The sequence below is a fragment of the Talpa europaea genome (assembly GCF_964194135.1).
Source record: "Talpa europaea genome assembly, chromosome: 3".
Taxonomy (NCBI): Eukaryota; Metazoa; Chordata; class Mammalia; order Eulipotyphla; family Talpidae; genus Talpa; species Talpa europaea.
Window position 1 is genome coordinate 52,860,745 of NC_140069.1, and position 23,319 is coordinate 52,884,063.

General features: G+C 36.2%; 1 protein-coding gene across 2 annotated transcripts in view; it reads left to right on the plus strand.

Moving 5' to 3' along the window:
* Positions 1-23,319, plus strand: part of PDE7A (phosphodiesterase 7A) — a gene marked incomplete at both ends in the record, with an annotated part of 95,022 nt that overhangs the window by 59,394 nt on the left and 12,309 nt on the right. For both annotated transcript variants that reach the window (XM_084229647.1, XM_084229648.1), the window contains 3 exons: positions 14,201-14,352; positions 15,616-15,679; positions 21,457-21,552. In XM_084229647.1, coding sequence (XP_084085773.1) covers positions 14,201-14,352; positions 15,616-15,679; positions 21,457-21,552 — 312 coding nt within the window. The remainder of the gene's footprint in view (positions 1-14,200; positions 14,353-15,615; positions 15,680-21,456; positions 21,553-23,319) is intronic.

The window sequence follows — 23,319 nt, forward strand, 5'->3', positions numbered from 1 at the left end:
AGTTATATTTCCATAAAGCAGATTGAGAAAAGTGGAAATAATATATAATTTAAATGTATATCAACAAAAGGTCAGATATATAGGGATAAATCTAACAAAAATGTGTATTCTTTACACAGAAAATTTTATTAATCTTGACCCTTATTCACACAATACATGAAAAAATCAAATTTTGGAGTAGCTGTGTGCTATACTATGCTGATAAATCAGATAAGATGAAAATGAGAATTGATTTAGCAATGTGGAGCTGCTGGGAGGGGAAGCCTGATGATTAGAGTGAATTTGAGACAATAGAGAATTTAAATGTCACAAGTACAGGTAGTTCTTTTGGAGAGTTTTGTTGCAAAGAAAAGGAAACAAATGGAGAGCAGCAAGGGAAATAGGACTAAAGCTAGAATTTAATAGCAAAGCTAGAAAACAAAGAGGGCTGGTCATGTGGAATTTTTTAAAAACTCTGAAATAGTACGTTTTTGAGTCAAAGAGGAAATTGTTCTCATTAATAATTGAGACAGAATAAAGTATTCAAGGGCCTCCTTGGTGGTGCAGGTAGTTAAGCGCAGCGCTGTGAAGCTGTCCGCAGTCTCGGCAGTGCCAGTTTGATCCCTGCCAGCCGTGGAGATACCCACATGGCGCGACAGACCTCTCCTGTCTTACCCCGCTGCTCCCCTCAGCAATGTGTTTCAGTCAGTCTGCCTGTTCAGTTCCCCACTCTGTCTCTGGTGAATCCTCTCACCCTCCCACACTCCTGGCCTGTACCCCAGTTCTGGTATAAATAAATTTTAAAAATCTTAAAAAAGGGGGGGGGGCCTCCTGGTGGCACAGGCGGTTGAGCACTGCACTGTGAAGCTGTCCGCAGCCTCTGCATCGTGGGTTCGACCCCAGCCGACCTGTGAGAATCCCACATGGTGAGGCAGATCTCTCCTGCTCGCCCTTTGCTCCCTCATCAGTGTATTTTGTCAGTCTGCCTGTTCTGCTCCCCGCTCTGTCTCCAGTGAATCCTCTTGCCCGCCTGTGCATTGGCCTGTACCCCAGTTCTTGTATAAATATAAATAAATCTTAAAAAAAAAGAATTAAGTAGTCAAAACTCAAGAAGTTAGTAAAAGAATAACAAATACTCTTCAGAAAGATGAAATCAATTAGTGAAGATTTGAAAGTGAAAATAAATTAAAAAAAACCAAATTAGGAGTTGTCTTTATAATAAAATAGATAAACTGCTAAATATCTTAAAGGAGTGACTAGAGGAAGATAGCACTCAAAATAAAAAGTAACGGGTCATGATATAATGGAAGTTAAAGAATAAAAATGAGACTACTTTGCTTGACTTTAAAAACATTTGAACACCACCTGTATGACCCAGATTATTTATTAAAACTGAATTGAGGAAAGAAACCAAACCAGCATTTTGGCCTTATTTGTAATATGAAATGTTTTTTTGTTACTGAGGTACTTAGGGACAGAAGACCATATGTTTTTAACCTATCTTGAAATGTTACAAAAAGAATGAAGAGTGCAAAGACAGACACACACATGCACATGTACATGCACACACACTTCTGCAAGTAATAAAGCAAATGGAATATAATGTCATTTGGCAAATTTGAGGAAACCTAATGTGATCGTGTTCTTTCCACTTTTTATTTTTGTAACTTTTTAAAAATTTTCTACTGATATTTTGAAATGGTCTGCAAAAGTTTTAAAAGTATCGTATTGTTAAAGTGTGCAATCAATAAAAGTTATGGTTTATATTCAGATCTTGTCCTCAGTTTCCATCTTGAGTAGTTGACTTTCAGTAGGCTGGATTAAGATCTGCAAGTATTTATGTCTTGTTCCTAAATTTAAACACTTATTTTTTTACTAAAAATTATATTTTATATAATAAATATTTGCTTTTTATAATGCTAGATTTTAAGCTCTATCATAAGGATTACAAAACTGGACAAAAATTAGAAGACTTGGGAAATTTGAAAATCAGTATCAACCAGCTTAATCTGATTGATATTTGTAAAATACTACACCAGGAACAGCAGGTGTGGCATACTGATAAAATACACTCTAATATACTCATAGATATAGAATACAGTCTAGATCCCAAAACAGATCCCAGTCTAGATCCCAAAATTTAAAGGGAATTCGGGCATGCAAAATGACTTTCCATTTCTCCTTTAGTGTAGAAGACAGCCATGTTGAGGAGAATAACTGCCAGTACTAAAGACACTTAAAACAATACTCAAACAGCATTAAAATGCAGTGCTACAACAGTGACAGGTGACTGTCAGTGGGTTCTCACCTGTGCACACAGTTGCACAATTGCAAGACCGCTCGGTGGTCAACAACAGTGTTTCTTTAACAAACAGGGTTTTGGGGGAAAGGAAAGTGTTTCTAAGGCCACAAGAGGCTGGCTTCTCACCTTGTTAGTGTCTGTGGTGTCCAGAAGTCCCAAACAAAGGCTGCTTGTGCGAGATGAAGTGGCATTGCAGCAGCCCACAGCAGCAGTCTGAGGCAGGACCAGATGCTGTACCAGACAGTGATGGACTCAACAGCATCAGGAGACAGTGCCAGAGGACCAGAGGCTGTGGGCCAGACAGCAACGGACTCAGCGGCACAAGGAGGTGGTATTGGAGAACAAAAGGCTGTGGACAGCTCACTGAAACATTGGGTCAAGTCCGACAGTGCCATTGCCGATAATATCAGAGGCAGAGCTGGAGGCAGGTGCTCTGGCAGGGCATCTGTGAAGGTCTATGGAGTGCTGGAGGTCTGGAAGTCATCTAGAAGTCTGCAGAGTTCCACTGCATCCCCAGAACAATCCTTGATGCTTCTCTCTCTTCAGAGGCTGGGAGCAGAATGAATCCTCCTTCAGAGGTGGTCTGATGAATCTGCCTCCTTCCTTTGGAGACCAGGAGCAGAGTCCTCTTTTGAAGATGGTCCGATGAATGCTTCCTCTGAAAACCAGCTGTTGACTGACTTCTTTGAAGATGGTCCTCTTCAGAGGCTGGACGCACAATCTGTCTTCTTTCTTCGGTGGCTAGGAATAGGATGATTCAAGCTGGCCCTTGCTTTTCAGGGTCCCCCACCCTACAAGCCTGATTTGACCATTTTCAATCCTAAGCATCTGATTGGACCATTTAGCCCCAATCAGCTCATTTTCCATATTCAATCTGAATACATTAACTCAAGGTTGCATGACAGCTGGAGAGCTGGAACCTGATTGGTCCATTCAGGATTCTGGAGCCAGATATAAAAGGGGAAAGCCCCCTGCTGCCCAAACCATCCTGTACTCAGGTCTGGGCAGGCTCATGGGCCTATGGGCTCCAGGGAGCTATGCTGGTAGCTGGCCTTATTGGGGCCCAGGGGTAGGAGGTGGGAACACCTGCTGATGGCAGGGTGAGGCTAGCAGGCCTCAGTCCCAACAAAACTGCCTTGCCCTGCAGCCTCTGGGTGCCACAGTGATCAGTTACACCATGACTTCTAGTGCTGTGTCAGATCCTCAGATATGACTTTCTGGCTAACCTGCATTTTCATATTGTTGGAGCATCCATTGCATCCCTGGGATTGAAGCTTTCTATAAGTTTACTGTGGTGGAACCAGGAAAAAAGGCACATGCAGATTTCTACAGAAACTGATTCCAGGAAAGGTTTTGAGGAGTTGAAGAAGACTGGTATCTTTCAGAACATAAAGTGATTCTGAAAAATAAAGGATTTCTCTGGCCTGACTTCGTGGGGAGTTTGTCACTGACTTGTGTTCCTGAACTATGAAGCATGAATATTTGGACTAAGGAATAGTTTCTATTCATAAATAAATACTCTGGGGGAAAAAATCATGCAAAGCATGTTGTCTTGGCATACAGGAACTATGACATTTAGTTGCAGAGGAACCAAAATTAATACAATATCTAGGAAAAAGTTGCATATTTAGAAATTAAGCAGTATATGTCTACATAATTCATAAGACATTCTTTTTGTTATTTTTATCTTCAATATCTTAAAATTATAAGTCCGTTCCACATGTGCACTAGAAAATCTGTGTTCTTTTGAAAGTTTCTGGCATCATTATGAATGGAAACTGCCAGATTGACAGTTACTTTTTTCAATGATATTAACTAATGTTTGTTGATCTCACCCAGACTGTAAGGCTTGTTTTCTCAGCCAGTGTCGACAGTTTTTTCATGTTCACACAATATGGGTTTTTCCATTTTCTTTTACATGGTAATGTTCTATCCCATGTAAATGTGTTTTGCCATTATCTTGAACTTTTTATTTACTTTAACACTGTTCCACTCCATACTATGGCAGCAAGGGATCATTTTAAGGTATTTACAGGTTAACATAAAAACTTAAATTTTTAGGCCTTTAATCTTCATTTTTTTATTCCTGGTGTCTGGGAGTCTGCTTTATAGTAGAGATCATTTACATTCTTATTGCATCAAACTGATTAATCAAATTGACTAAAATTGTCTTATCTTTACCAGTGGGATTTTGTAGAATCCCATTTGTATTAACAGTTAACCATGTTCAGGCTGATTCTGCCCTTCTGGAATGAAATATTTCATGTCTTTATTACAGTTTTCTGCTATGAAAACATAACAAAACTTTTGATAAATTTTCCCTTTGTTTTGCATGTATATTTGATTTTGGGTTGTTTCCTGTGTACCTAACAGGACTGTATTAGACCTGAATATTTGTTTCATACTTACATGATCAGAAAGGACATCTGTATCTGTGTGTAATTGGAGCTTAAAAGTGTATTTCATACTGACTTTATTGTCTTAGATTTTTAATATACAGTAACTCTCACTCAAGAGTAGAATCTATTATTTTAGGAAGCTTTTACTGCTCTCTTTTTCACTTTAAGCATGAAGTTGTTTGCTAGGAATTTCCCTTAGCCATGAATTTTTCTTTTAGTTCTCTTAACTTTCATACTGTACTGCCTCGTTATTGCTTTCCTATAAACAAACATTTTTTCCAGTCATTATTTGTTTGATCTAACTATCCATTAAAGTGGCCATTCATCATTTGTAATTTAGTATTTTATCCAGGTGTGAACACGCCAGCCTCTCCTTATAGCTGTGGTTGCAGACTAAGGTCATGATTTGGCTAGAGTTTTTATTAAGTTTGGGTTTGTTTATAATCACTCATTTGTCTTTAAGTCCTATTTGATTGTTTCAAAAACACCATTTCTCTAATAGTTCATGGGTATATCATTTGAAACTTTTTCATGTCTTTTTCCCCCCTTTTCATCATGAATATTCCTACCTCATTCCTGTACAATCCCCTTAGCAAGCAGTTCTTTTAGAGATAATTACTGCTATGTTGAATCAATTTAAAAAATACCATTCTGTTCACAGTGTGCATTTTTAAGAACTTAACTAGCTTCCAGGTGTTTGTAAAATGCCTCTTTTAACTACTGATGTTTCTTTATCCCAAATTGCAAGAATAGAATATCTTCTCGATGTCCTCTCTAACTTCATAGTATAAAGTAGGGACTAGTTATGGAGTCAACCTTAATCTTCATGCTATTTAATGGTAGTTGTATTCCACTTGGCCTTTGGAGAATTGGAGAAATTGGTGATTTAACTTTAAGCTTTATTTTGTATGTTACACATTAAGGCCTTTATACTTTCTTTTCCTTCTTTCTTACTAAGGAATTTTCTTCTCCAGTTAATACAGATCTAATTTTAGGTTGAATGGCTCACTTTTATTTGTAATAAACTTTGGACTCTTTAAGGTGATGAGAGTATGTATATTTTGAGATCTTTTAAATGTTTGTAGTACGTAAATATGCAGTCACCTTCAGATGAAGTTTATGCTATTAAAGAATAAATCTGACTTTGTTAAACTATATAGTGTGAATTCATGTGTTTAAAAATATTTGATATCTACAATAAATAACTATTGCCATTTATTCTTTGCCCCAAAAGACCTTATGTGCATTATCTTATTTAATTTTTTATAAGTCTTGAGAGGCTGAGTTTTACAGATGAAAAAAATTGAGGCTCAGAGATCTTAAATAACTTTCTTGATGTCACAGAACTAGTGAAAGTCACAGAGCTGAGATTCGATCTCAGGTGTGTAACCCCAAACCGCATGTCTTTCTCTACGGCGCTATACTGCCTCTCCATAGCAACACATGCTACTCTATCGGAGACTGTTTTTCTAAGCACTTAGATGTTTTTTCTCCATTTTTATCCATGCATGTTAAGTATAAATAAAAAGTCTACTAATAAAACTTCTCATAGATGTACATAAATGTAATTATTCAGTGTTAACAATAGTCTTTCAGATGTGACTCTGGTTCTTTTTGAGGGGAACTGCCTAACCTTGCCCTAGACTAGAGTTAAAACCTTACAACTATGCATTAAAAAATGTAAAGTCTCCAAAGATAATTCATTGTTATATGCATATACAGGATTTTATGCATCTTTATGATTTTTAAGATAGTAGATATAGTGGCTTCAGGGCTCCCTCTTGTGGACCATTAGTGCAAATAGTCAAGTCTCAAGATCAAAAGGCTTTTCTCTTATGAACCTCTTGTCTACACTAAGTATCAATGACATCTTTCATTATACCTTTTGGTTGATAGTCAGTTTGTATTGATTCTCTAGCCCTTTGTTTCTTTAATTTATTACCTGTATTTCTGTCCACTTTCTAATATAAGCGGAAAGCAAGAGAAAAAACATAGTTTCTAAATTTGTCTACTATCCTACATTTTATTTCTTGGCTCAGAGAAACTATCAATTTAAGAGTGAAGGGCTGAGGGCCTCCCCGGTGGCGCAGCGGTTGAGCGCTGGGTTGCGAAGCTGCCTGCAGCCTCTGCGGCGCCGGTTCGATCCCCGGCTGTTCCCCGGCCACCGGAGGAGGGTCCCACATGGCAAGCAGACCTCTCCTGCCACCCGCTGCTCCCCTCAGCAGTGTGCTTCGGTCCTTCTGCCTGCTCTGCTCCCCGCTCTGGCTCTGGTGAATTCTCTCACCCTCCCACGCTTCTGACTGTACCCAGTGCATGTATAAACAAAAAAACAAACAAACAAACAAACAAACAAATAAATAAAGCATGCCTCTATTAAAAAAAAAAAAGAGTGAAGGGCTGAAAATAATTTCTATGATCATTAAATAATAACAGTCATTTAGTTTGGGGTAGGGGGCTTGATTAGTTCATAGTCAGCTTGTAATATAATGTGACATTTTAGAAGAATCAGCAAAGCCAACAGCTCTTTAATAGTAACTTGATTAATTCACCGAACCCTGTTGGTTTTATAAGCTGGACTGGAATGTTGGTAACCATGTAAACTAAAACAAACCCTGGATCTTAAAATAAGTAGTCCTACTTTGGTGGAAGTTGGGCTTTAATAAAGGTAATTTAAATTGGTTGTTTCTGATGCTGCGTAATAAATAATGGTGTCATGTTATAGAATAAGTTCATTAAAATATTGGTAATAAAGATTTTATGTAATGTTGTCAGAGAATGAGCTTTTTAGTCACTGAATGAAAGTAGTAGTTTTCAGTCACTCTTTTCTAAATTCCCCATCCTCTTTTATATATTCCTAAATATACTAATTATTCAAATTGAAGTATTTTCTTCTGCTTGCTTATATCAATTTAATAGTTTTATTTCTAATAACAGTAGTGGATCTGGTACAGTTGAGGGGGTGGTAAGAGGGAAGCAAGGCATTTTTAAATGATTCCATGCTTTATCCTTGATGTATGTAACTGATCACTTTTCTTAGATCATACGTTGGAAGCTATTCTAGGACAGTTTTGAAAACATCTCTGCTTTTCTTCTAGAAAACTTATTCTCCAGTTTGGCAGTGTATTTTAGAGCTGTTAAATTGTGTCTCTGTGTGCTTGTTCTACTTCTGAGAGTTTTATTGCAAGGATTTAGCTATAAGAATGTTTATATCACAAGTGTCTATTCAAAAATTAAATTTAGAAACTGCCTAGTAGAATCAATTATTTCAGCCCCCAGACCCTGATTAGATTCTTTTAAGATCTAGGGGAGTATTTGGTGAAGAGAGAGTCTGTTGCTCTTTAGCAATTGAACACTATACACAAAAACAGTGGATATCCTCTAATTCTTTGGCCACTCAGCCTGTGGAGATAACAGCCCTCAGGCTAAAGTGGCTTGCTGAAGCCATGGTAGGCACTGGATACCTTGTCCTCAAAACATACTGAGTGGTATATAAGCCAGTGTAGCAGTTCTCTGAAGGAACTACTTCAGGGAAGTAGTTGTTTTGATATTATCTCCAGAGGTTTCACCGAGCAGCACCTATCCCAAGTGCTCCTCCCACTCCTTTTAGATATTAGACATTAAGGAAATCTGTGTCAGGTCAAGAGGTGATTGGAGAGATAGAACAGGAATGTTAGTGATCACTAAACAGTGCAATAAACAGACAAATAGACATGCAAAGGCAAAAATAGTTTGGAAAAGTCACAAAACTGATCTAACCCACAATAATAAAAAATAGTCTTGCGAGAAAGAGATTAGATTTCAGAGTTAGCCCACTATAATACTCAGAATATCGAGCTTATCAATAAAAAGTATGGCCCATACATATGAAAAAGAATTTCATTGAAACCATCCCTGATGAATCCTAGACATTGAAATTAGTAGTCAAAGATGTTAAATCAGTTGTTAAAAATGCTCAATGAGTGAATGTAAACCATGGACAGAAGATCTAAAGAAGTCAGGAAAATGTATAAAATCAATCAATTTCTAAAGATAGGTTGAAATTATAAAGGAAATTCACTTCTGGATTGTGTAAGTATAATAACTGAAATGAAAAATTTTCTGGAAGGATTCAACAGAAGATTTAAGCAAGCAGATAAAAGGACATGTCAACTTGATAAAACCATTGAAATTATCTAATCTGAGGATAAAAAGAAAAAATGGAAAAAGAAAACTAGCAGATCCCAATAAATGAATCATAGATGGCCCTGCAAGAAAAAGGACAGAAAAATATTTGAGGGCAAAATAGTTGAAATTAGACGAATCTGTTAAAAGACATGACTATACTCATCCAAGAAGCTCAGTGAACTTCAAGCAGGATAAACTCAGAGTTCCACACTGATACATTTTTGTTAAATTATTGAAACCAAAGACAAAGGGAGAATTTTAAAAGCAATAAGAGAAGCTTGTGAGCATAAACAAGGAATCCTCAGTATTCACAGTTGATATTTGTTAGCAACTTTAGTGACCAGAAAGTGAAGTGTGGGGTAGCCTATCAATCAAGATTTCTGTGTCTAGCAAAAAAATAAAATGCAGCAATAGTTTCACTGTAGAGCACAAATTCAAGATCTCAGGGAAGAGGTTATAGGATTTTAAAAGTAGTTATTTTCATTTAAGGGAAATAAGACATCACAAATGAAAAAAAAAAAGACATCAAGAATGATAACTTGTCAATACTCCTCCAGAAAATAGGAGTTAAGCTGGAGAAAGGTACAACCACTATCTCCCAGACACTACCCAGCTCTCTTAACCTTTGAGTGTGAATCCTGCCATGTTGGTATCAGAATATAGCTTAGGACTGTGTTATTGGTGTTTTCTCCTTAAAGGAGACACGTTCATTGCGGGGTTTGGAGGGGTGGGCTTATGCAATTGCTCTCTCCAGAAAATTCTCAGATTTATTTTTAAGAGTAAGAGTGTTAGTTTGGACATTTAATTTGAAAGCAGTGATCCTACTGTTAGTGTGTGGATATGTATACACACACAGATGTTATTGCCAGAGATAAAATTAATTTTTTTCTGTAATTTAAGATAATGAAAGGAATGCTCATAAAGTCATGTTCATGACATTGAATGCTTAGGTACTTTTCCAAGGTGAAAGGAATAAGTATATTATGCAACCTTTTTCAAAGGTTTTGACTCTAATGCATTTTACTATTTCTACTTTGGGTTTTATAGTGACATTTTTTAAAATGAAAATGATAAAGTTCTTTGATTCTTGATTTTATTTCTCTGTATTGCACTTAATTGTGACATTAAAAACATTGTAACATTAAAAACACTATCCAGTGTTTTTCTCCTGACTTATTTCACTTAGCATTACCTCTTTCAGCTCCATCCATGTTGCTACAGATGACATGAGTTTATCCCTTTTGATTGCTGAGTAGTATTCCATTGCATTTGTATTTATGTGTGTGTGCTCATGCATGCTACATCTTCATAACTGGTTCATCTGTTTGGGGGCATATAGATTGTGTCCATATCCTGGCCTTTGTGAACAGTGCTACAGTGAGCATGGGAATTCATGTTTCCTTTTGAATTAGCATTTTTGTCTTCTTTGGGCAGATACCAAGAAGTGTAATTGCTGGGTCTCATGTCTGATCCATGGGGTTTAAGAAATCAAACCCAAGAACTAGAGAAAGACAACCTTAAAGGCTAGCCTTTGAAAACTGACTAAAGAACTGAAGCATCCAAAGAGGGGAAGGGGTAAGGGTGGGGTAGGAAGTAAGAGAGAAGGAAAATAATGGTGGTTGACTATGGGTGATTTCTTGGTGGGTGATACCTGATGGACAGAATCATAATGCTACTGCAATTAAAAAGTAAATAGGACAAAAAATTATAAACTGTTTTCTTCACAGGATTGCATTACTAATGGCATAGCAGGTGTGAGTGTGCTTTTGTAAAACTTTGAAATACCTTATAAATACAGAGATGGTAGTATTAATGCTGTATTAACTAATTCTCATCTGTTTCCCATATATTCATGCCATTCTATTACATCTCTTCTGGGTCCACTCTTTCCTAGAAATAAGACAAAAGGAGTCAAATTAAGTAGTTAATATGTCTGTGCATTTGCTTTTTTTCCTTCTGTTTCTTTTGTACATACTTTCATCTAAGGAAGGACATTTTGAATAATAGTGTGCATGGAATTTTTATTATTAAGGGTAAGTAATAATGTAGGTGTACAGTTTTAAAAGCTTATGAGTAATATTGTGCATACAGGCTTCGCAAACAGATCTATATTTTAAATGCCAGTTGTCACCCTATATTGACTGTATGATTTTGGGCAAATTATTTTTTGTAGATTTGTGTTTGCTTACATAAAGTAGAGGGTAATATTTATCTTGTGAGACAGTTAAAGGCTAACTGAAACACTTTTTGCAAAGCACTTGCAACATTGCTTTCGCAGAACTTAGTCTACCTTCATTTCCTCAGCTTACTGTTGTTCAAATGTAATCACTTGATTTGAGTAGCTTACCCTTATGGGTCTAGCCCTTTTAAAGTAAAACACTTTGATAAAAATCAGGCATTTCATCACAAAAAACCCCGAATAGCCAAAGCTCTCCTTAAAAAGAAAGAAGGGAATGGAGGCATCACACTCCCAGACTTCAAACTATACTACAAAGCCATAATCATCAAAACTGCATGGCATTGGAACAAGAACAGACATACAGACCAATGGAATCGAATAGAAAATCCAGAAATAAACCCACAGATTTATGATCAACTAATCTTTGACAAAGGAGCAAAGACTATGCATTGGAGCAAAGAAAGTTTGTTCAGTAAATGGTGCTGGGAAAACTGGGTCGCTACATGCAAAAGAATGAAGCTTGACCACTACCTCACACCATACACAAAAATCAACTCAAAATGGATTAAAGAACTTGACATAAGACCTGAAACCATAAAATACATAGAAGGAAATATAGGCGAAATGCTACGTGATTTGCACATCAAAGACATCTTTACAGACACATCACCCAAAGCAGTGATAGTGAAGGCAAAGATAAACAGCTGGGACTACATCAAATTAAAGAGCTTCTGCACAGCAAAAGAGACAATAACAAAAACAAAGAGAAACCCCACCGACTGGGAGAACATTTTTGTACCCAACACTAATGATAAAGGACTGATCACAAAAATCTGCAAAGAGCTGCAAAGAAAATAATCCAGTCCAAAAATGGGCAGAAGAGCTAAAAAGAAACTTCTCTGAAGAGGAAATGCAAATGCCCAACAGGCATATGAAAAAATGTTCAACATCACTTGTAATCAGGGAAATGCAAATCAAAACTACCATGAGATACCATCTTACACCAATGAGAATGGCACATATTAAAAAAACTAGCAACAACAAATGTTGGCGAGGGTGTGGAGAAAAAGGAACTCTCCTGCACTGTTGGTGGGAGTGCAAACTGGTCCAACCGCTATGGAGAGCTGTGTGGAGATTTCTGGACCTACTAAACATAGAGCTTCCATATGATCCAGCAATTCCACTCCTAGGTATTTACCCAAGGACACAGAAACATCAATTCCAAAGAGCACCTGCACCCCTACGTTTATAGCAGCACTATTTACAATAGCTAAGCTTTGGAAACAGCCCAGATGCCCAAAAATAGATGACTGGATCAAGAAGACGTGGTACATATATACCATGGAATATTACTCAGCATTTAAAAAAGATAAACACATGCAATTTGCAGCAACATGGATGGCGCTGGAAGGGATCATGCTCAGGGAAATAAGCCAGAAAGAAAAAGAAAAATATCGGATGGTCTCACTCATAGCAGGAATCTAGAAAACTTAAATAAGGGACCAGGAAATTGAATAACTATAAGAAAGTGAAAATCAACAAAAATTATGAACCAGAGACACTTTTTGTGGGGTGGGGGGAGGGAGGGGAGGGATTGGGGTCAGAATGGAGGGGTTGAAATTGTATGGGGAATATAAAAATAAAATTTATTATTAAAAAAAATCAGGCATTTCAATCCATAATTGTTTTAGGTACTTTCTATTTTACACTGAATAGAGTGAAAAACAGGGAAGTAAACCACATACCTGTGTGCATTATTTTACTTCTGGCTTATGTGTATACATGGGAACCTCAAAACTCATCAGATACTTCAAAAACAGTTTGCATCTACTCAATATATTTTGTACCTACCTAGCTGGTACTACTATGAGGCTTTGAGATACAGAAATGAAAAATATATTTTGTGCCTACATTGGCGGTCACTGCATGTTGAGACACATAAATATAAGACCATATCAGCAGTAGCCTGATAACTGTCTCTGTTGGGAGCTTTGACAGCCTAGAGGAGGTGCTTCTCTTTAAGGGGAATGTGGTTATAGATGTGAATCTTAGGAAAGGTGGCACCTGAGTCAAGTCTAGAGAGAGCCAGAATCTGAACATGAAGTCTTTTGCTCCAGGATAAGGAGAAGTTCACTTTAAGATAATGAGGTGCCAATGAACTTTTACTTAGAGCAGTATAATCAGATTTGGAGCTCAGGATAATTACCTGGAACAATTAGGGGCATCAACATCAATTTACATTGCAGCTTTTTATTAATAACTACTATATATCTGAATCATCTATTATCTCATTTAGTCCAGTACTCTTTGAATTAGATATTTATTGCCATTTTTTAAATAGGTAAGAAAACACAGGATAGTAGAAGTTAATAGAGGAATTAGTGACTGGCCACGCGAAAGATTATATGTGATTACAGGCCATTCACTCGGTGATTTTGTTAGTGTAAGTTAAACTGAGAGATAAATTGTTGATCCTTAGTCTTCATTTTCATGTTTTATATTATGAATATTTTGCTGAGTTTAGTTTGGTTCTTGAATTAAATGGTAACATACTTTTCCTACAAGGTACCTTTTAACCCATGGCTATTACTTTATCTGTTGCTCAGAAAAACTTTGGCATATTCTAAAGGAATGCCTATCTTAGACTTACTACAAGAGAACATAGCAGTCTCCAGTGTGGAACCACATCTTTTCTAGAGTTTTTCATCGCATACAATTTTTATCCCTAGATTTTAGAACTCTTACAGAATATAAACTATTCTGCATTCCATTTCCTTTTTCTCTAAATAAAATATGTTAAGAAAATATTTGAAATGGTACCTCATTAGAATTTTTGTAACTGTTAAAGTCTCATATGTAAGTTGGAATTTGGCATCTCATTATGAAAGGTAGATTTGAAACTAGATTTTATCCTTCTGCTCCATAATATTTACACAGTGTCTTGAAGTTACGGAGTAAGAGGTGATAATTTTTGGCAGTTAAAGAAAGATTATTCAGCCAGCCACATTACTCATTAGCTTTCTGAGTGCTGTCAAAACTTACCCCTTCATTCTTAGCTTCTTTATTGAAAATATAAAGTCCCTCTTCTCTCCTTGAAATGTGTTATAATGATTAAATATTACGTATATATGCGCAGTTTTGATTTGCTATCCTCACTTGTAACTCCTTTTCTTTCAGCTCAATCTGAAATTGAAGTTTCTGTATCTGCAAGGAATATCAGAAGATTACTAAGTTTCCAGCGCTATCTTAGATCTTCACGATTTTTTCGTGGTACTACTGTTTCAAATTCTCTAAACATTTTAGATGATGATTATAACGGACAAGCCAAGGTGTGTATAATTTTTTTAAAGAAAATATGCTTTTTTAATAAGTTGAATGAAGCCTTCTTCCCTTGTATGGTACTTATAGAAACTATTTTTACACATGAAAGTCAGTTAAGACTTTTTTTATATTTTTTCTTTTGTGTTTATTTTATAAGTAGGTATTATAGAATAAGAGAAATTTCTGTAGTAGCTGAGAAATAATGAAAACATTTTCATTTGTTATAACATTAAGTAACAACATTAGGTAACAACAGAACATTAATCCATAAGAATCTTAACCCTGAGAAGAACGTGGTGGGTTATCTGATCTAATTTCTGTATTCTGTAAGTTAGAAAACTGGTCAAAAGAGCATAAAGGACATGTTTGAATTTCATCCAGCTGGGTAAAGGTAGACCCAACACAGGAAATTAGTTTCTTTACTTTCAGATGTTTTCATAGTCTCTTGCCATCAATGGAATAGTTGGAGAATTTGGGCACTTTTTAATTGAACCTGGTGATTGTGAAAATAATTTTCTTTGTATAATTTAAAAGAATTTTCTTAACAAAGGTGGAAGTAAAATAAGCTTTTTTTTTTTTTTAACCAAATGAGGATTTTTAATAATCTTGGGATTCTAATACTTTTTAAGTTAGTTTTTACTTATTTGTCTTAAGGTCATTAGTTGTTTATACAGATATTAAAGAATATAAATATTCGTAAGTTGGTAATGTTTTTTTAAAAAAACAAGTAATATTTTAACATAGTATAGATGTCAGATATCTAGGTTCTAGAATCAGTCTGCTTACCTGTTACCTCATGTATATAAAATGAAGATTGAAAACAGTGCTTCCTTGATATTATTTGTGTAAATAGTAAGAGTAAATATAACCCTTTAACAGTACTTGGAGTATAGTAGTTATTAAACTATTATAGCTTATTTTTACTAGATTTTTAAAATCTATTTTCTAGATCATGCAATTTATAAACCACACTTCAGTGATGTTACTTTAGAATTCTTGAAAGTTCATGAGAGGATAGAAATAAATTGAAATACTAACCTTACCTGTACATTCATTATCATTGAAAAACAAAATACTTGTTTTTTTAAATGGAGTTTTCCCTGTGGACATTTTTTTGGGTCCAGTTGGAAAGGTCATTATTAAAAGTGGAATGATACTAGCATTCTTAACTCATCCACTTTCCATTTTCATCAAATCTATGAACTAGCTATAAACGACAGAGAATGTTTTTGAAGTTAAATTACAGTAGGAATGTTTGATTTTCATTTCAGTGTATGCTGGAAAAGGTTGGAAATTGGAATTTTGATATCTTTCTATTTGATAGACTAACAAATGGTAAGTGAAGAATTTGACTTAACTCAAGTTAACATGTTCTCTAGATTACTGCGCTAATGATATGGCCATTGGTGGGTTGTTTTCATTTACTTCTGAGCCCTCTACTGGCAGAGGGAGCATCATTTTATCCCTCTTTTAGTGATCTATCTGTAGGTATAGAAAAATCATCATTTGGCAATTACAAATTAATGTCACTGTTACTAATAACCTGACATGAACATTATTATCTCATTATGCAGTTGATTTTTCCTTTTTGATTTCCTTGAATGATGCCATTTATAATGACATCCTCTGATGTATTTCAGTTCTGCCAGCCACCAATGTTAGACTAATGACCTTTTTGCAGGAGTCCTACCTTCTAGCATTGTGGTTCTGAGGCTCTTCTTTCTTTGCACACTTGAGAAATATGGTACATTATGATCATCAGTAGTGGTTACCTCTGGCACTGCTTCTCTGTGGTGAGATGTGGAAGTGCTTACAGCTTCCTTAGGAGGGCTTATTGCAATCTAAACAATGTAGAGTGGCTTGAAAAAAATACCATCGGTAATTCTGATTTGTTTATCCCCTCACGAATTTTGCTTTGTTTTGGGGGTAAGGGTTCATGTCTCCTCATTCTCTTTTAGGACAGAAACTTGTTCGTTGGGAACAAAAACAGGATTCCCCTTGAAGATCATTTTTATTTAAGTTATTTTTTTAGCAAAATTCTTGGTAGTGCATGTAGTTCAACTAGACTTTGCCCCTTTTGTATACATGTGTTTATATTAATGAAGCAGAGTGGAATGCACACTGAGAAGAAATCAGTTTTGACTCTTCAAAAATGATTTTAATGAAATAAATATGCTCTATTTTGAAATGGCCTTTTTTTTTCTAACTATACTTTGGAATAAATCTCCTTTTGTAAGGAAGCAAAATATTAAAATAGACAAGCAAAATAAAACTACCTTCAGAATCTAGGTTGATTTAACTGTTTAATATTAGTACATTATTTCCCCAAGCAGGGTGGTCATGCATAGTGAAAATACCTTTATAACCACCTTCTATTTGTTGACAGAAAATAAATCAGACAGATTATAGGCCAAATTATGAAAGCAATGAAATTTTTCTCTTCCACCTGCTTCCCTGCCTTTTTGTCTTTCTACTTTTCTTCCATCTCTCCTTCACGGTTGGTGACTGTTCTGTTCCTCACTTTGACCTGTTCACATACAAGAGTCTTTTACATAGTTGCCCTTCACTTTAGCCTTATGCTTTTTTGAAAATGTTAAGTAGTGAAATATCACGTGGTCTAGAAAACTTATTCCTAACTCAACAATACTATAATTTTAGTAATTATCTCAAGATACCCATATAGATAAAACAATTTTACCATGTAAAAACTCTGACAGTTGCAGCCTATTATTAGTCTACTGGTATACTAGTCATTCACTGAAATTGATCTTTTTTATTGTATTTTTGAATTTTTTTAAGTACAAATCCTTCTGGTTAGGGGCCTTGGTGAGGAAAGGGGAGTGAGTTGACAGTATATAGGATGGGCAGAAGTAATAACTGCCAATCTCCATAGTTAATCCAGCACTTTGCTTTCCCTTTGATGATACCACTCCTTGAACTGGATTTGTGGAAAAGGCTGAATGGTTACTTAGGGTTGATGGTGGGAGAGAAGAAACCATTGTGGTTAGCTACCGAATTCTGATTTTACAGATGGTTTTATATGCAGTTAACTATAGCTGCCCAAAATTTGGGATTTCTGTAAATGAAGAGATAATACAGGGAAACAAATGGGCAAAAGAAAGTCCCTTAATCTGTATTATGTAGTTAGAACTGCTTTACTTTCCAAGCTGCTTAGCCTGAAATAAATTCTGGATAATACACATATATCATGCCCAAGTATATAGTTTTCCTTTCTTGCCTATTGATCTAGTGCTTTCTGTATTTCTCACTTTGATAATTTCCCAAATGATATTGGAGAGAGGGCATTGATATATGCAAAGATGGTCCCCAACTTTCCTGCTGCCAGGAAGAAGGTAGTTGTTGTCTGGTAGAATATACTCGATGTTTGATGTGAGAGGTCCAACATGATATGACTTGTTACTCCAAAGCTACCTAGTGTGTGAGGACCCTTGTTGTCAGGCCTGTGTTATGGTGGAGCCTAATCCTGCCAATTCCTGTCTAGAATCACATTCATTAGTTGTTATCTCAAGTAAACTATCAAGGGTGCTACACTGTTGGCAGCTCTCTATCTTTTGATCTGTTTTTGTAAGAGTAGGTTTTCTACAGGAACAAATTTCTTTTTCAGTGAAGTATTTGTTTCCATTTCCATATAGAAATACATTCATTTGTTTATGTTTCTTGTTTAATTGTTCACCAAAGCATCACTTGTTTTGAAATGTTTCAGTGACTTGTGTTCTTATTCACTGATATTTAAATAGTCAGTTGGTAATGTTAATTTGTAGTGTTTCAGTATGGGAAGGGTACACTGTAATAGATTAGTTCTTAGTGGAGGACATCTCATGTATTTCTTAGGTAATTAGTCTGATTCCAGAAAAGAATATTTTAAAATTAGAGTGTAACTTTCCTAAAACTATCCTAGAACCAGAAAATTGGTAATTTGTTTCATTAGGTTTGGAAAATAAATTTGGGAGAACCGTTTAATAACTTGAATATACTTATGAAATATCTATGAATATGCCCTAGAAAAAGTCAGTTGTTATAGTAATAAGAGAAAGATCACTTTCTTCTTCACAAATGGGTCTGGAACACATGGGCTTATGTTTGTGTCACTAGGCAGTTATCAGTAATAAACATTTTAAGTTTTAGTTTCTTAAAAATAAAAGATTTGAAATTTGTCATCCTTTTTGTTTGAAGGTGATACTTTAGGCTTTTTTGTTTTTTTTAAGAATCCCTTAAAAAATTCTTTCCAGTGTTGCTAATGGCAATATTCTCCCAATTAATTTACTTTTTCCTTAGCTATGGGCTACTGTTGACAGTTGTTAAGATAGTTTTTTAGATAATGCGTTTAGCCTACTAGATCTTCATTATCCTTCATAAATATAAACATAAATTCTTTGATGTGGGGATAGGTCTTTCATATATTTTAGTAAAAGTAATAGGTTTCTTTAGAGAATACTAGAATCATGTTTATGTTATCATTGTCTGAACACTGACAGCAGTTTATGAACACATAGCCCTTTAAAACATAGTCCTTAATTGTTAATATGGCAAATGGGTGTATAATAGAAAGTATAAGAAATGGAGAGTTATACCTTGGAAGAGAAAACTAGACATTATAAAGTAATTTTTCCAAATCTAATTCCTGTACTTGAGGTGTGTCCAGTTGTCAGTGACAAAGGAGTAGAAGCTGAAAAGGATAACCCCTCTGTGTAGGCCAGCTTATTCAAGAACTTAGCTGTGTAGGGGAAACAAAGGGGTGATAACTGGAGGGAACAAGAGAATCCAGAGATTCCTGGTTGTTTCACATTTAAGAGAATCTAGAGCATGTCTGATGCTGGTGTTTATTAGGACAATAAGGAGAGAGAAGGAAGACTATTTTGATTCTCAGGGTGTGTTTGTAGGCAGTGGTAGATATAGCTGATGGGCCTTGGAGGGGTGAGGAGATGGCTTTTGAAAAAAAAAGGAAACTTAGGACTTGTAATTTTTCTATGAAGCCTGATGCGGGTGAATGGGAAATGCCTGTGTGGAAAGTTTGAGAGGAGTAGAGAAGTTGAAAACAGGCATTTTTAAAAGTGAAAGAACCATTTACTAGAAAAACATGCAACTTCTCAGTGGTGTTGACCATGCATTCGTAGTGATAGAATTCTACCTATTTTTGTGATTCCCCCACCCAGCCAGAAACTATCAGATTTTCTGCTGCTGAAAGTTTAGGAAAGGCAAGTGGTCCATTTCAGAGTTTTGTTCGCAAAGAAGTCATTGATCCCCCCTCTTAGTCCTGTATGTTTAAAATTAAGCATAGTCTGGCAGGCTAGTGACAGAGTAAAGACAACAGGCTTGCTTGTTCCACATATAAGCAACTATTAAATTGAGGCAGAACCAAGCCAACCCCTGAAAAGTAAATGGACAACTACAATATACAGTAGTTGTCCAGTAGAAAGGAGTAGGGAAAACTAATTGAACTGTGTTGACGGTGATACTAGTGGACCACAACTCACTAGAGGAGGGACAGCTGCTGTACAGAGCACCCCTGTGTTGTTGCCTCAGAGGTGACAATATTGGAGATTTTGGAGACCTGGCACTGCACTGGATAAGGGGACGCAGAGTCAATGCCCAGGACAAGAGGGTACTCTGTTGGACAGCTGCAGGAATTGGGGTGCAGAGTGACAGTTACTGATCTGAGGCTACCAGTATAAAACAGCTGGTGCACAAATGGATGGGGAGGACCTGGGTGGATTAGCTGTGTCTCCTCATAGACAAGACAACTACTTGGAGCTACAGGCTGGTGGTGTATCCAAACACCTGATAAAACCAAGACAAAAAATTGAACACTTCCATAAACAGAGTTTAAGCACTTGTTAACAGGAACAAATACTCCATTATAAGACTCTGTACTGAAAAAGAAAAGAGAACAACTTCTGTTTCAACTTCAGTCAGTACCCAGTGCTCTATCTGGTGTTTAAACATAGCTTAGAGCTAGAAGGTGATATGAGGCTACATGAAAAACTTAGACCAAATATCTGGGCTATAGCGCCTTATGGGTCTCTACCACACTGGTACCCGAAGCACAGTAGCAAGCTTGAACCCCTGGTGAACCTCTTGGTGCTCAAGAGGAGACCCATTGGTGCCCCACTGCCCTGGTTTCTTTTCAGCTATTATCCTCTGCTGGTACCATTCTCTGATCACTTCAGTAGCTGCAAAGAGAGGGTGTCTGACAGTTTTAGATAATGCGTTTAGCCCACTAGATCTTTATTATCCTTCATAAATATAAACATAAATTCTTTGATGTGGGGATAGGTCTTTCATATATTTTAGTAAAAGTAATGGGTTTCTTTAGAGAATACTAGAATCATGTTTATGTTATCATTGTCTGAACACTGACAGCAGTGTTCAGCAGTGTCAACCCCTATTACAATTCATAAAAACTAAAAATAGAAGAGACAGGAGAACATATCACAAATGCAGGTACAGAAAATCAGCAAGAGAAGACTCAATCCAGCAGAACTTATGGATGATGCCTGAAGAGGAGTTCAAAGTAACAATTACAATAACACTCATAGAACTCAAAAAACAATGGATGAATTCAGGATAGATGCCTAGGAGTGGGTTTACTGGATCATGTGGGGATTTAAGAGTTGGTAGTGGGGAGGGAAGAATAAATCATTAATATTAGTTAACATTAAAACAAGAAGCATAATTTCCTATTAATAGTGTTGCAACCAAGGCACTTTGCTATGGGCCAGGCCTTTCCGTTAAAGCAGGGTGGAAGAGCAGATGTTAGCAGATGTTAGCCGTATTTTTAGATGCTTTGTGGAGTTGAATTAACTACTGTGAACCAATTTTCAAAGATTCTACTATCCATTAAAAAAAAACAGTATTCAATAATGTTTATTTTAGTTCTTTCATTATGGACAACTGAAACCAAAAATTGTTTTTTCTTAGAATGGAAAAAAAGATGTGATATTTAAAGTTCATATCTGGTAAAATAAGAAGATATATTTAAGATAGAAAAAATACAGAAATGAATAGTCTATATGTTTTATATTCCAAAGCATAGTGGAAGCACAATGTAATGTTGCTTGTATTTCCTAATATCTCCTGTTTTTTCTTTTTAGGCAATAGTCTAGTAAGTTTAACCTTTCATTTATTTAGTCTTCACGGATTAATTGAGTACTTCCATTTAGATATGATGAAACTTCGTAGATTTTTAGGTAAGTGGTTCTAAACCATTTAACATTAATAAGATTTATACAAGAACTTGTTAAAGAAATTATCAGTTGGGGCCTCCCTGGTGGCGCAGCGGTTGAGCGCTGGGTTGCGAAGCTACCTGCGGCCTCTGCGGCGCCGGTTCGATCCCCGGCTGCTCCCCGGCCACCGGAGGAGGGTCCCACATGGTGTGCAGACCTCTCCTGCCGCCCGCTGCTCCCCTCAGCAGTGTACTTCGGTCCTTCTGCCTGCTCTGCTCCCTGCTCTGGCTCTGGTGAATTCTCTCACCCTCCCGCGCTTCTGACTGTACCCAGTGCATGTATAAACCAAACAAACAAACAAATAATAAATAAATAAGACATGCCTCTAGAAAATTAAAAAAAAAAAAGAAAAGAAAAGAAATTATCAGTTGTAGCATTTAGCTATGACCAAAACAAACCACTCCAAATTTAGTGGCTTAAGGTGACACACATTGGCTTGACTGTTGTGAGGCCATGGAGCTGTTGAATGCCCTTCTGGTCTGACTGAGTTTGCACCTGCAGTTGACAACAGACGAGGTAAATGGTGGCTTTGTGAGCCTGGTCTAGAATCTCAGCTGGGACATCCAGCCTGACCTGGCTCACTCCACATGGTCTCCTGTTAAATTAAAAGAATGCTGAGGAGTTTGGTACCTTAATAGCCTCAAATTAAAATAAATACTGAGTTTTACAAGCTTAGCTTGTTCAAAGAGTGATGACCAGTTTCCTAGAGAGAACTGGGAGCTTCCAGTGCTGGCCTGTTTTCACTGCGTCCTGGGGGCCCAAGCAAGACACATTGGGTTGAGCTGCACCTCTTGGCTAGAAAACTAAAAAGGCTCAAAGGCATGGATGGAGGACATGGTGGAGATCGGAATGGTTTTGTAGTTAGTGTCTTACACTGATCACAGCTTTCTGACGGAAATGACACAATTTCTTTCCTTTTGTACATCTTTGAAGGCCAAAGCCTTATAAAAGAAGATGCAGGGCACTTTAGATCTCCTCCTTTTTTTGATAATGGAAATCTCTTGACAAGAATCTTTTAAAGATTACTTTGAATACGTTTAAATGTTCAGGGTGATACTTGATAATTGCTCTACTAGGAAAAAGCTTAGTTTTCCAACAAATAATGACATGTTAAAAAAATTACAGTATAAAAATTCTTTCTTAAAATTTTTAAAGGAAAAGACATATTTTCTTACCTCTTCAGTACCAAGCTAAGATAAATTTATTACTTAGGACTTTTGACAAACTTTTATAAATTGTATGCCCGCTTTGCTGTACTATTACATACACTATAAAACATAAAAATAGCTTTTAACAAGAGTATTTAAAAGGCTATTTTAAAAGGTGGAACCAAAGTAAATATAGAACTCAAATGCTTTTTCCTATTCACCAGTGAGATGTACTTTAAGACCTCAATGAATTTCTAGTATCTAGAATAATACCTGGCACAATAAATATTTGTTGAATGAATTTTACTGTTTTTATTAAACTGAGAAACTATACAAATTGAAAAGAATCAGAGAACTTTAATACATTAGAGAAAAAATTTCATAATTTTGACTTGAATACCTTCTCATTAAGAAAAATTTCAAGCAAGTTAGGAGTCAAAATGGTATTGATTCTTTGTGTATATTTTAGAATTACAAGGTTTATTATCTCTGAATGTGAACAATTAGATGATGGGCATATGAAAGTGTAAGTGGAAAGCTCACAATTATCACAATTTTTGTACTTTTACATTCTTCCCATTAA